Source organism: Callorhinus ursinus, unplaced genomic scaffold (assembly GCF_003265705.2).
Source record: "Callorhinus ursinus isolate GAN/ISIS: 27379988/994484 unplaced genomic scaffold, GSC_fseal_2.0 scaffold1, whole genome shotgun sequence".
NCBI classification, from domain to species: Eukaryota; Metazoa; Chordata; class Mammalia; order Carnivora; family Otariidae; genus Callorhinus; species Callorhinus ursinus.
This window is the reverse complement of record NW_027397063.1, coordinates 10,744,499-10,758,458: the sequence shown is the minus strand read 5'-3', so window position 1 is coordinate 10,758,458 and position 13,960 is coordinate 10,744,499. Positions and strand designations below refer to the sequence as shown.

Genomic DNA, 13,960 nt, shown 5'->3' with positions numbered 1-13,960 from the left:
AGCAGTAACATCTCCAGTTTACTGAAAAGTTAAGCCATGTTTCAAGCACTGTGCTTTTTGAAAACATTTTCCTTTAATCCTTATAGCAGCCTCATGAGGTGGTAGGTGGGGATATCTCGTTTAAACATGAGGAAATTAATGCTTAAGTTGGTTGAATAATTTACCAAAGTCACACAGCCAATAAGTGAGTGCTAAGATCAGAACCAAGATCTCAGGCTAGTCCCATATAACTGTTTAAACCCCCAAAGAAAGCCCCCATCTGACAGGTAGGGTTTAGACCTCTTTTTAAAAGTTTCTCAGTCCTTTCCAGCTGTGTGTGTCTGGAACTGGATCCTGGCATGGCACCATAAGTAAAACTGTGCTCGGGGGCCAGGCTAGGACTCACTCAGTACACGGATGATCGCTGGTGGGTACAGCTTCACCAGAAAAGCATCTAATCTATGATAGGCACTAAATAAATAGGCTGAAGTATTAGAGACTGGGAAATAGGAATTCTCATTTAAGAAATAAAGAATAGCATTTGAGTAGGGGATAGCAACAGATGAGTAAAGAATGGATCTCTAAGGAGTTTATATTAGGACCTTTTACAGTGTAACTCTCATGTTGAGAGCTATATTTGTAGCCATCGTTACATTATTTCATTCACTTGTGACTTTTAGGACGACTACAATTTTATTGAAAATTTAGCTATCTTTAAGGAGCCTTATAAAGTTAAAGCAGTCTTGTGGTGCCTGGGTGGCTCAGTCAGTTAAGCATCCGGCTCTTGAATCAGGTCCCGATTCAGAGTCATAAAATCGTGGGGCTCTCTGCTCAGCAGAGTCTGCTTGAGATTCTCTCTCCCTCTGCCACTCCCCTGACTCACTCTCTCCCTCTCTTTCTCTCTCTCTCAAATAAATAAAATCTTAAAAAAAAAAGTTAAAGCAGTTTTATTCAAATCTTTTATTCATTCTGTTAGATTAGTAAGTTATGACCATCTCTCCGTCATCTTGACTGCAAATGCATATCTAACAAATGTATAAGCAATTTCAGTGTGGTATACGTGCTCATCTTTGATTTGATCTTGAAGATTTCCATGTTTTAAATGGTTTTATACAGATAGATTTAGATATAGATGTTTATGTTATGGTACTATCTAACTCGGAATCTGAACTGCTCTTTTATACTGTAAATTGTAAAAAGTAACTCCATTTTCCTAGTATTTCTTAACATTAAAAGAATTAGAGCTCTCCATCTGTTATTTCTCTTAAAAATATCTTTGCAAAGTGACTATCGAGTATTTTTTAGGTTATTGTGCCAGTAAGTTTTATTTAATGTTTTGCTTTTTAGTTTATTTGGTTGGTCATTTGAATTGAGTTTTACTAACTTGAGTTTGCATTGCTGGGGTAGATGTAAACAAAAATTTTTATGTGTGTTCTTCAGATGTGTTGGCAAGCCAGGAACAACAGATGAATGAGATAGTTACAATTGATCAGCGTGAGTATTCATGCCCATGATATATGGCCCATTTGTCAATAAGAAATTTTCTTTTAAAATTCAGCACTGCAAGGTAATAAAATTAGTTTTTAAACTTTTTATGAAGTATTTTAGATATACCAAGAAATAAAGTATAGTAACTAACATCTGTGTACACCATAAGAACCTAAAACTTTATATATCAACTTTACCCTGTTGTAGATCTCGTTTTAAATGACTATCCTGAATTTGATGTTTATTATTCATTCTATGCGTATTTTATATTTTTACCAATGAGGCAACCACACTTTATAGCATTGTTCTACCAGTGTTTAAACTTTTTAGGTAAAATGATAATTAACTGTACATATCCATTTATAACTTGCTTTTTGTGTAACAGTTATGAGACTTGTGATGATTTCATTTTCACTGCTGTCTGTTATTTTTAAAACTCTGTGAATATCATGGAATGAGTATTTGTAAGAATGTGTGTGAGATTCTCTGGTTTATCACAGGGGTTCCACCCTTCCAACCTGACTAGGGATTACCACAGCTTTTCACCAAGTGGTGGTAGGTGTTGGTGTTCTCACCAGTAGTGTGAATGAGTTCTCATTTGACCATATTTTCTCCCAACATTTGATAAACTACTTCTAATGAAGAAATATTTTTAAAGCCAATGTTTTTATAATTCTTTGTCTAATGTGTATACACCACTAAGTTAATTGAAAATAAGACCAACTCTTATTCCCCAAGTTAAAGATTCACAACCCATAATGCAAACATCATACCTTATCCTTGGAACTTCTTTGGTAATTTTGTTCAGAACTGCTGTGGATTAAGGCTTTTTTTAAATGAGGCCCCTTTGTTGAGCTAGTTAGAGGGGCATCAGTAAAACTAATAGCATTTTGTTTTTCAGTAATTTTTTTCACTGCTTGTATTTAGAAGGGAAACAAAAATTTTCCCTCCGTTTTTCTTTGCAGCTGTGCAAATTATTCCAGCATCAGTGCAGTCTGCTACACCAACTACTATTAAAGTTATAAATAGTAGTGCAAAGGCAGCTAAAGTACAAAGAGCTCCAAGGATTTCAGGAGAAGATAGAAGTTCACCTGGGAACAGAACAGGTATTTCTGCATTATCTTACGGTATTTATAAAATTTGTCAATCGTGTATTTTGTTTTATTTCACTGTATGAAAATATGAACATAGATTATTTCTCTGTCAATATTTAAACAGCATTTGTTAAAAAAAAAATTTTGTTTTTAGCATGGTTGAGGGATGACCCAGAGAAGAACCTATTTGTTGCCTTTTGCCTGCTATTAATCCATGGCACTGTGGTCAACGCTTGTCCTTCTTGTCAATTTAGGAAACAATGGTCAAATCCAACTGTGGCAGTTTTTGCTAGAACTTCTTACTGACAAGGATGCTCGAGACTGCATTTCTTGGGTCGGTGATGAAGGCGAGTTTAAGCTAAATCAGCCTGAACTAGTTGCACAAAAATGGGGACAACGTAAAAATAAGCCTACAATGAACTATGAGAAACTCAGTCGTGCATTAAGGTAACCATTTATCATTACTATCGTTTATTATTTCTTTTTATTATCAAGCCTTTCTAAAAAATGACTTCTTATTCTAGGTTTAACATTGTTATAAAACATTAAAAGACTTGTTCATAAGATGTTTATTTCATTAAACAAAGAGCTAAAAGTTTCACACTTACGTTAAAAGTGACTTTTTTTTAAGATTTATTTATTTTATTTCTTTTTCCTTTTTTTGGGGGGGGGGAAGGCGATGGTGGTTCCTTGTGGAAAATAAGATTTATTTATTTTAGAGAGAGAGCTTGTGCGTGCTTGAGCATGCAGGGGTTGCGGGGGGGGGGCAGAGGGAAAGGGAGAGAGAAACTTTAGCAGACTCTGCACTCAATGCGGAGCCGGTGCGGGGGGAGGGGGCTTGATCCCCTGATCCTGAGATCACGACCCAAGCTGAAACCAAGTCAGACACTTAACCGACTGTGCCACCCAGGCACCCCAAAAATGACTTTTTACAAAGATCTTTAGTAATAATTTTGAGGCACGTATTTTTTTTTAAGATGATTCCAAGATTATTTGCTTTTATCTGGTTGAAAAGCATATATTACTCTGTTTAAAACTTACATGTTTAATCTCTCAGTTTTCTGTCATTGACATAACAGATAAAGATGCTGTCATTTGCATAGGTGAATCGAGTATAAAATTTTAGCAAAGATGCAGATATTTTCTGTTTTTATAACTAGGTGCAAAATGTCGACCCATATCTCTGTTATTTCTTTCCCTTCAGCCTGCCTGTATCTGAATATCCAACCTTTACACAGATTGAAATGAAATAGAATAAAATTATTTGTAACATAAGTAGTATGAATTTTTTTTGACATAATTACTCTCAGAAATTATGCTTACCCCAGTGATGGAAATTCAATATGTACATTTAAGTAAAAAAGCAGGATATATGAATATATGGAACTAATGTCTTTTTTTGGAGAGTGAACATAGTGTGAAATAGCTCTGTAATTTATCTCTATTTCTAAATAATATGCTTTTACTGCTACTTCATGTTTCATTTGGACATTGTGAACTTCACACTGAGAGATTATGATTCACCTCTCATCACTACACACACACTCTTTCTCCCTTCATCCTAATGTAATTACATAATTATATGGAAATGGTGGTTATATCAGTATTCATTGTTAGGATCATGATCATGTAAGTTCTGTTACATATTTTAGCATGATTATTTTTCTCTTCCAAAATCACTGTTTTCTTTAGCACTCATGAGTAACTAAAATGCTTCCTTTTCTTTTCTTTTTTGTAAATTTTATTTATTTGAGAGAGAGCAAATGAGAGAGAGTATGAGTGGGAGGCGGGGGTGGGGCAAAGGGAGAGGGAGAAGCAGACTCCCTGCTGAGCCGGGACTCGATCACAGGACCCTGAGATCATGACCTGAGCTGAAGGCAGACACTTAAACTGACTGAGCCACCCAGGCACCCCTAAAATGCTGTATTTTCAGTGTGTTTATCACTTATTTAATCTCACATACTTTGCCAACTATCTAAAGATCATTTCCATATAATGAAAATTAAAGCTCTTGTTTTTGGCAGTTGATATAATTGCATATATACAAGTCCCTTCAAAATTATAGATAAATTATTAGAATTAATCATTAAGATGCCAGGTCTCCTCAGATTGATATGTTTCAATGCAGAAAGTTTTTTTGTAGAACTTAACATGGTGATTGTAAAATTTATGTGGGAATATAAAGTGCCACAGTAGCTAGGATACCTGAAGATTAACAGAGTGGGAAGACTTGCTCTCCAAGCTACAACAATAAGACAGTGTGTCGTTTGCTTAGGAGAGACAAATAGGCCACAGATTACAATAGAGAGCCCAAGTAGAACCAAGAATATAAGAGTATTTGACTTAAAGATGGCGTGGGGAAAAGACATGAGGAAAAGACCTGCTTTTCAATCGATGGATCTCGGACAGTTGACTGTCCACATGGAAAAAAGTGAAACTCGACCCCTTCCTCATACCATACTAGATATCGGGTCCATGTAGCTTGTAGCTCTAAATGTGGAAAGTAAAATAGGAAAGCATCTAGAAATACCTCCATGATGTCGGTAGGTGAGGAAAGACATCAAACAGAATGGACAGCACTAATCCTGATGGAGAAAATTAAGAAATTCAATTAAGCACTTTTTGGTCAACGAAAGCCATTGTCGGGAGAGTGAAAGGCAAGCCACAAACCTGACATAAAAGTCATGTCTGAAGTAACTTAAGAACTCTTACAAATCAGTAGAAGAAATAGAAAAAATAATCAAGAGACATGAATAGACACTACGGACTGGAGATTATCCTCATGGCCAGTGACTGTTCGCCGTGGCACACAGCCTCTTTCATAATCAGGGAAACTTGGTTGGAAACCACAATAAAATGGCACAATGTATATCTCAGGATGACTAAAATTTAGATGCTTGCCGATGTATCAGGTGTTGTTGAGGATGTAGAGGACCAGGAATGCCTCTACATTTTTGATAGGAATGTAACCTGTAACCCAGCAGTTTCTCTCAGTATCTACCAAACAGAATTGCATGCATATGCCCACACTCATGCTTATAGCAGCATTATTTATAATATCCAAAAACCAGAAACCAAATACCTAACAACAGGAGAGTGAATAAATGAATTGTGGTAAACAAGAGTGGACTGTGTGTCCATGGAAATGAACTGGGCTACAAGCATTGATATGGATGAACCTCACAAATGCAATGTTCAACAAAGGAATCAGACCCGAGAGAGTATATATTGTATGAATGCATTTATAGTGTAAAGTTCAAGAAACAGGAAGAGTAAATTACAGCATTTAGAGATGCATGTTTGGGTGACAAGCAGTGAATTACCATCATGGAACAGGATTGTTTTTAACCTTTTAGAGTGAAGCAGGGGTAGTGATTGGGAGGAACCTTGGAGGGATTCTAGGGAATTATATTTCACAATTTGAAAGGCTAAAAAAACCCACAAGTTTAAAAAAAAGGGGGGCAAAATCATACCCATGAAAACACAGGTACCATGTACCTTTCTACTTTCTTCATTTTAGAGCGTGTACAAATGTGATGAATGCTATTATATGTGGTTGTATGACAGCATCTAGTAGATTGAAGGACATACTAAGTAAAATTAAAACTTAGTGTTCGTACTCTTTATCACCTTGTACCAAGAGACATAAGATTATACCAACTCCATTTTCCTCCTTGAAATATAAAACCACTTTCTTCCTTTATCTTACTTTTTTCTCAAGTGTCTATTTGTTACAGCCTTATATATTATGTAGAAATTTTCTTAAGAAATTAAAATACCAATCTCATTTTAAACTGGATGACAGGCAGTTGGTGGTTTGTGGGCTAAGATCTAAATTATGTATAAACGTAATTGGCACAAAAGGAAACACACGAACTCTGTCCACTGTGTTGTATCTCTCACTGAGAAAGTGAACATAATTGACTGTTAGACTTTCACTGTTCAGAAATTAAGGAAAAGGGACTTAATTTCCTGCGTATAGATCCACCTTTTCATTAATGGACTCTTGATTAAGTTGAATGACTTTGATAATAAGATCCTGCCAAATGTGGTAGTTTACAGCATTTTGGTACTTTGGGAAATAGTTGTTCCTTTCATAACTGTTTATTGTCAAATTGGTACAAATGGGTAGTGCAGTTTTAAAATAAAGGCTTCGAGGAGGTGGGGAAAAATAAAATAAAAAACAAAACAAAATACAAGGCTTTAACAGTCCTCCTGCCTATAAAAGTCTTGACTTACCTTTTTTCCTTTTATTGGAATTGGCAGCACATAACAGTAAATAAACTCTGTTTTCCAAAGTAAATGTAAATCCAGCTCTATTCCCATCTCCATACATAGCAGCAGTAAACCAGACATCTAGAGGGGCTTCTCCAGATTTGTCTGTGTAGATATAGAAACCTTGTTTCTTTATGATCTCCTCTTCCTTGGTTTTCTGTATCCTGTCTTTCTTCTAGCCCTTTACTTATACTTTGAGGCTCCATATTAGATTTGGAGAATTTCACTGAAAGGAGAGCCTTTACATATTAAATGACGGCAAAGGTGTGGCTACAACATAAGGGATTTTGTACAATGCAGAAAAGAAGTGGACATTCCCACAGTCCATAGAATATATGTATTACAAATTTCTCCTTTTATGTGGGTTCTTAATTATTAACATAGCTTATATTTTATAGAGGGCTATGTGCCAGTCATTGTGTGCTTAAGTGAGCACTTTGCAGAGACAGTCCTTTTAATTCCCAACAATTCTATGAGGGTAAGTAATGTTTTTGTCCTCATTGTATAGACGAGGAATAAAGTCTTAGAGAAAATGTGACTTTCGTGTGGACAAAATCACAAAGTTGAGACACTGGATTTTGAATCTTGACATTCTGACTCCAAGCCCATGTTCTTAGGTTCTATTACTGCTCCCAAGGTTTTTTGTTTTGTTTTAATAATGTTCATTTTTAAATCAATATCTTATCATAATTGTTGAAATATGGTTTGAAAATTCAGCATATAGAGTTTTAGAATACTGAACATTGAAATTTTAGTAAGCAATGCTTTGAAGTTTCCTTGGATAGTAACATTAAATACTTCTATATAACTTCAGTGTTAATTGCTATCAGGGAAATACAGTACTAGGCTCCTGCTTATGGAAGGATTTGTGAATTATTGTAAGAAATCCAAATTCTGTATTTTTTGTATAGTCCTAACATGTTTTTCTTTTTAAAGGTATTATTATGATGGGGACATGATTTGTAAAGTTCAAGGCAAGAGATTTGTGTACAAGTTTGTCTGTGACTTGAAGACTCTTATTGGATACAGTGCAGCAGAGTTGAACCGTTTGGTCACAGAATGTGAACAGAAGAAACTTGCAAAGATGCAGCTCCACGGGATTGCCCAGCCGGTCACAGCAGTAGCCCTGGCCACTGCTTCCCTGCAGACGGAAAAGGAGAATTGAGCCCAGGATCTTCTGGGAGCCCGAGGTCTTTCTTAAATATTAGAGCAAGTATTGCTCTTACCTTTATTACTGAATTTGAATCTTCTTTTATTTCTAGACTGTACAATCTGATGCATGATTTTTTTATAAATATTTCATACTCTTGTGAATTTGGATCTTTTTACTTTGAGCATATATTTTAGAATATGTGTATGTTAAGGATCACCACAATGTCTTCAGCACGAAGTCAGGTTCATTGTGGGATAGTTTGTTAACAGTCAGGAAAGCTAAACTGGTCAGTATTAATGTCTAGCCCTACCAAAAATAGCCAGTAGCATCTGAGGATGAAAAATAAATGAAGTATCTCCAGGAAACAGTCTGGCTTAACTATTTTTGAAAATATAACTGTTTCCCCTCTCTGCTGCTTTAGATGTTGCTTTACATAGAACCAGAAAATGGAATTTTTCATAGCTAAAGCATGTGTGCCTGTTTCATCTAATCAAGCAGAGCTAAAATATTCATATCAAATAAAATTATAATATTAATAAATTACTAAACTGAGAGTATCAAGTTATTAAAATAATTTATATATTTGCAAGCAAAGGACAATACGAAGTCGACTGGCAGAAGAACATTGCTGCAGAAGGAGATCCAGGTTGAAATCTGGCTTAACTCAAGCTAATTTTAAGGATTTTCTGTATAGATTATTCATAATATCAGGCCAAGAATTTAAATTATTTTAAGAGAGGCATTTAATTCTAATAAACCAGCTATTAACAAAAATTCTGAAATGATCTCTGTTTTTCCCGTCAGAGATTTAAAAAACTGAAAAGGTATACCTCAGCCAGAAAATAAAAGTTTGGTTTAGTTTGGTTTGGTATGGCTTTCTTTCTTTTTTAAAATTGCCCTATACTGCCAGTATATTATGCAGAAGCAGCTTATATAGTCATTGTGTTTCTGATGAAATGAAGACTTTAAATCAGTAAGCAGTACTTTACCTTTCAAGACAAGAGCAAATTACTTGCCAGTAGTTTTTAAAAAGAAATTCTCCAGTATAGGCAGTCTTCTCTCAAAACAAAATTTCCCATTTACTTAATTTCTTCCTTTTGAATATTATATATATGTGAGTATAAATATCTGTATACAATGTCCAGTTGACCACTATACACATATATATGAAGATATAATGATAGTCAAAAGGAAAGATATATTAAAACATAATAACTCATTTAAAAAATGTTTTAATTATATGATTCTCATATATGAAACTCTTATCACCAGCTAACACTAAACAGAAATGGCTAGAAATGTCCTTCTTTTTTGCTTGCTTTCTTTTTTTCTTTTTGTTAAAACAAAAAAGGTATTATACACGAATCATGAGATACTGACAAAGAGCTTTTAATCCTCTTATGGCAGAAGATTGATTCTCACACATTACTTTATGCATCTTCTCCCTCATCATTTCCTTTAAATCCATCCCCCTAAACAGCTTTATAAGAGCTCAGTTGATGCTTCTGACTAACTGGAGGAAAGGGCCATGGTTCTAAGTCAAGGAGGCATTGCTAGCGGTCTCTGTACTGGTCCCAGATGGTGGTTTGGAATGAACCATAAGGCAGGGATCCTAGGAGCAAGCAGGAGAGGCAGGATCTCTGGTTTTCTTCCCTGGTAACCTCAAATCATAACTTGAAGTGCTGGGCTGTAGGACTGCAATGTGGAATGTCAGTTCATTTATATGCTTAAGTCATTTAAGACCCTGCAGTGGATGCCTAAAAAGAGTAAAACTTATAACTTGTATTTTTACCTTTCTATAAACACATATGGAATAGACTGACAAACTATTAGTTTAATTTGGGCACTGACTACAAGAATATCTGAGTAGAATAAACCATATGAAATAATATATAGAAGCTCTATGTTCAGAACAAATAGATCACCAAAAAGAAGGTTTTACTGCACCATCTTGCAGTCTGGGGAGTTGGCAAGTCGCTTATAGTTTTAAAAAATACAATAAAATAAACTCTTCTGGTATGTTAGCAAGAGCTTAAAATTTTTGACTTTAATATTTAAAATGCTTTTGGGAAGACATTATTTTAATGTTTTAGCAAAGGTGACAGACTTTATGTTGCAACTATATGTATTATGTATATATTTTAAGGCAAGGAACACCCACATTTCTTTTAGATCTCCAAAGTCAAACTATTGCTGTTTCTCCTTTAAGCATTCCTTAGATTCCTTTTTCCGAGAACACATTCTCTCCATTTTTCTTCCTTTGGCAGTTTTTCTTTTATTCCCCATTATAACTTGAACAAAGATCATTCTCATACAGGATCAGGTGCTGCTGCTTTTTTCTTTTTCTTCTTCATCTGTCACCATCATTTTATGCACCAGAACGTAGGTGAAGTCATGAGACTAATTTCCCCAACTGATTGAAGAAACTTCAGTTACTTTTTCTCAACTTAAATATTAAACTATTTTCATTGTCCTTTTTGAAGTATGATCCTCAGAAAGCCAGGAGTCTTTTCTTTTATTGAAAGAGAACTTGCGTTGTAAAAGAAAATATAATTCATGATATTCATTCTTTGCTGTTTTTATGAATAAATTTTCCATAGGGGAATTTACAGTGTATTTAAAGGAAGAAAGATAAAATGATTGGTCATCTTTTGTACCGTCTAAGTACAAAAATAAGGAAATGTCCATTTTTGTTTTAAAACTTCTTTTCCATATGAGGTTCTCATTGAACCAACTTTCATAAGTATCTAGCCTGAAGTTTGGAAATTTGTGTTGATATCAGAAGATCAGACATATTAAACAGAATTGCTGTGTGTGGTTGATCTTCACATGGATTGACTCATCACATCACATTAATTTTTGTATCAATCCATGTCAGTTAATTAGGGAAATGGTTTAGTTGTTTTTCTCTCCCGATTAATGGTGAAACTCAAGTGTGATATTTCTTTAAAGGGTTGTGCCTCCAAATATTTTTGGTGAGGTCGGCTGTTTTCCACGTTCATCGTTTTATGCTACTGCCTTTTAAAAAGAACTAGTGTATCTTTGAAATAGCACAAAAATGTTTTAAAATTCACAATTATAAAACAACCTGTGACTAACTTAATGTCTTCACATCTAGGAGGTGTAAAAATACTGATATTTCAGTGATATTTCACTTGCTGCCAGAAAAAAATATTCTCAGTCTTTTGTAAAAGGAAGGAGGATTTTTGCATACATTTTTACTCTTTAAATAAAGACCCTTATACAGTCATAATAACAATTATGTATTGCTTTGTGGTTTTTATTTTTTTTGTAATTTTACATGAAACAGTTATTTTCTATTTTTACTCAGATAAAAAATATTTGTGCATAAAATGTAAAAATAGTAAAATGAGAAAAATAAAACTATTATACAGTATATTTCTGCGTTTTTGGAAGTTTTTTTCCTGCATAAAAAAATAGTCTCAAATTCCTGGAGTATTAGGTTGGATGAAAATATGACAGTCTACATCTGCTGTATTATACATGAGAGTCCCACATACTTAAAAACTATGCATTTGGGAAGAACAGATCCCACTGAACTAAAATTAGATATTAGAGTTTAGTCTTTAAGAAAATAAATGAGGGACTCCTGTGTGGTTCAGTCGAGCATCCAACTTTGGATTTTGGCTCAGGTCATGATCTCCCAACGGTCTTGGGATCGAGCCCCTTGATGGGCTCTGCACTCAGCAGGGAGTCTGAGATTCTCTCCCCCTCTCCCCTGCTTGCACGTTCTCTCTCTCTTTCAAAATAAATAAACTTTAAAAAAAAATAAAATCCCATCCACAGAGCCAAACTGTTTTAGAATAGGAACAGGAGAAATGGTAACACTGAGTACTTGTCAAAAGGCAAGCAATGACTGTTAAGTAGAAATTTTTAATAAACCTTTTTTAACTAAAAAAAATTACCTATTTATGTTGTCTGCATAAAAACAGGATGCTTCAGCCAGGACCAGAGTATATGGAATCAAAGGGGTCAGGGGAAAGGGTGCTATATGTTACTTACGGTCAAGCAATGATCAAACTCTGATTAACATGTTTACAAAATTATGGTTTGAGTGAAACAAACTGCTTTAAAAACACACAACCTAATTTTATCTAGTTTGAAGTAATGAAAATAATCAGAAAATTAGGTATATTTGTAATCCCAAAACACTGATTTTTTTGGTGTGTGTATGACTTTAAAGCTTAATTTGCAAGCTAAGCACATGTTTTAAAAGGCTTTTTACTACAGGTAAACTGATTTAAAACACTTAGACTGATTTTAAAACCCATGGTGAAGGACAACTTTTTTATTTCCAGTGTGTCACAGACTGAAACTCTTAGAAAACAGATGATTTCCCGGGGAGGGGGGGAAATGGGGAGTTGTTTAATAGGTATAGAGTTTCAGTTTTGCAAGATGAAAAATTTCTGGATATTGATTACACAACAATGTGAATATACTTTCCACTACTGAACTGTACACACTTAAACAAGGGTAAGGTGGTAAATTTTATGTATATTTTACCACAATTTAAATGTTTTTTAAAAAATCACTAGGAGAATTTAGTAATTCAGTGTAACTCACCAACTTACACAATACAGGGAGACAAAGCTGATTATCCCAATAACTGTAGGAAAAGTATACAGTAAAATTTCACCTTCATTCATGATAAAAATTGAGCAAACTAGAATTAGAAGGGAACTTCCTTAACGTGATAGAGTGTCTGAAAAACCTGCAGCTAACATCATAACCGTTTGTCTTCCTTCTAAAATTTGGGGAAAGAAAGGTATCTGCCGTCACCATTTCTATTCAACACTATATTGAAGATCCTGGCCTGTGAAATAAAATTAGCATACATATTGTAAGGAGGAAAACTGCAGAAGACATCAAATGTTGAAAATCCTAAATAATAGATTTTTTTAAAAAACTAAAATTGAGGGGCGCCTGATTGGCTCAGACGGTGAAGCGTCTGCCTTCGGCTCAGGTCATGATCCCAGGGTCCTGGGATTGAGTCTCAAATCAGCCTCCCTGCTCAGTGGGGAGTCTGCTTCTCCCTCTGTCTGCCGCTCCCCCTGCTTGTGCCTGTGCTTTCTCTCTGTGTCAAATAAATAAAATCTTAAAAAATAAACAACTAGAATTGATTAGTAAAGTAAGGTACAAGGTCAATACACAAAACTCAATTTTATTTCTACATGCTACCAACAAATAATTGAAAATTGAAATTTAGAAGTTACCATTTACAATAATATTAAAAAACATGAAATAATTAGGAACCAATACAACAAAATTTGGGCAAGACTTGTCCAATGAACCATGGAAATTGCTAAGAAATGAAAATCTGGAGAGTTATACCATAATTGTGAATTGGAAGACTTTAATTTTGTACGTGTTAATTGTCTCTAAATTGATCTATGAATAGTGCAGTTCAATTCAAAATTCTGGGAGTCTTTTTTTATAAACAAGCTGATTATAACATTTTTTTGTAAATGCAAATGATTCAGAATAGTCAAAACAATTTCAAGAAAAAAATTAGAGAACTTGCACTATGTAAAGATTTGCTATTTAAAGCTACAGTAAGGAGTGCCTGGGTGGCTCAGTCGTTAAGCATCTGCCTTCAGCTCAGGTCATGATCCCAGGGTCCTGGGATCGAACCCCATGTGGGGCTTCATGCTCTTCAGGGAGTCTGCTTGAGATTCTCTCTCTTCCTCTCCCTATGTCCCTCCCGCCACTCTTTCTCTCTCTCTCTCTCTCTCTCAATTTTTTTTTAAAGACACAGAACATACCCATTGAAGGACTCGCACTAAGGTTTACAGCAGTTTTATTCAAAATGGCTCCAAACTGAACAATCCAAATATCCATCAACTTGTAACTGAATAAATAAATTATGGAATACCCATACAATGGAAATACCATTAAACAATAAAAAAGAAATGAGCAACTGCTTCACCAACAGCTCTAGGAAAGGTGTATC

The 13,960-nt window shown here is 34.8% G+C and overlaps 1 protein-coding gene across 3 annotated transcripts in view; it reads left to right on the top strand.

Moving 5' to 3' along the window:
* GABPA (GA binding protein transcription factor subunit alpha) overlaps positions 1-8,150 on the top strand; it is a 31,674-nt gene extending 23,524 nt beyond the window's left edge. For all 3 annotated transcript variants that reach the window (XM_025872575.2, XM_025872579.2, XM_025872569.2), the window contains exons 7-10: positions 1,420-1,473; positions 2,433-2,573; positions 2,816-3,008; positions 7,773-8,150. In XM_025872575.2, coding sequence (XP_025728360.1) covers positions 1,420-1,473; positions 2,433-2,573; positions 2,816-3,008; positions 7,773-8,001 — 617 coding nt within the window. In that variant the 3' untranslated portion in view covers positions 8,002-8,150. The remainder of the gene's footprint in view (positions 1-1,419; positions 1,474-2,432; positions 2,574-2,815; positions 3,009-7,772) is intronic.
* The last annotated feature ends 5,810 nt before the right edge of the window (positions 8,151-13,960 follow it).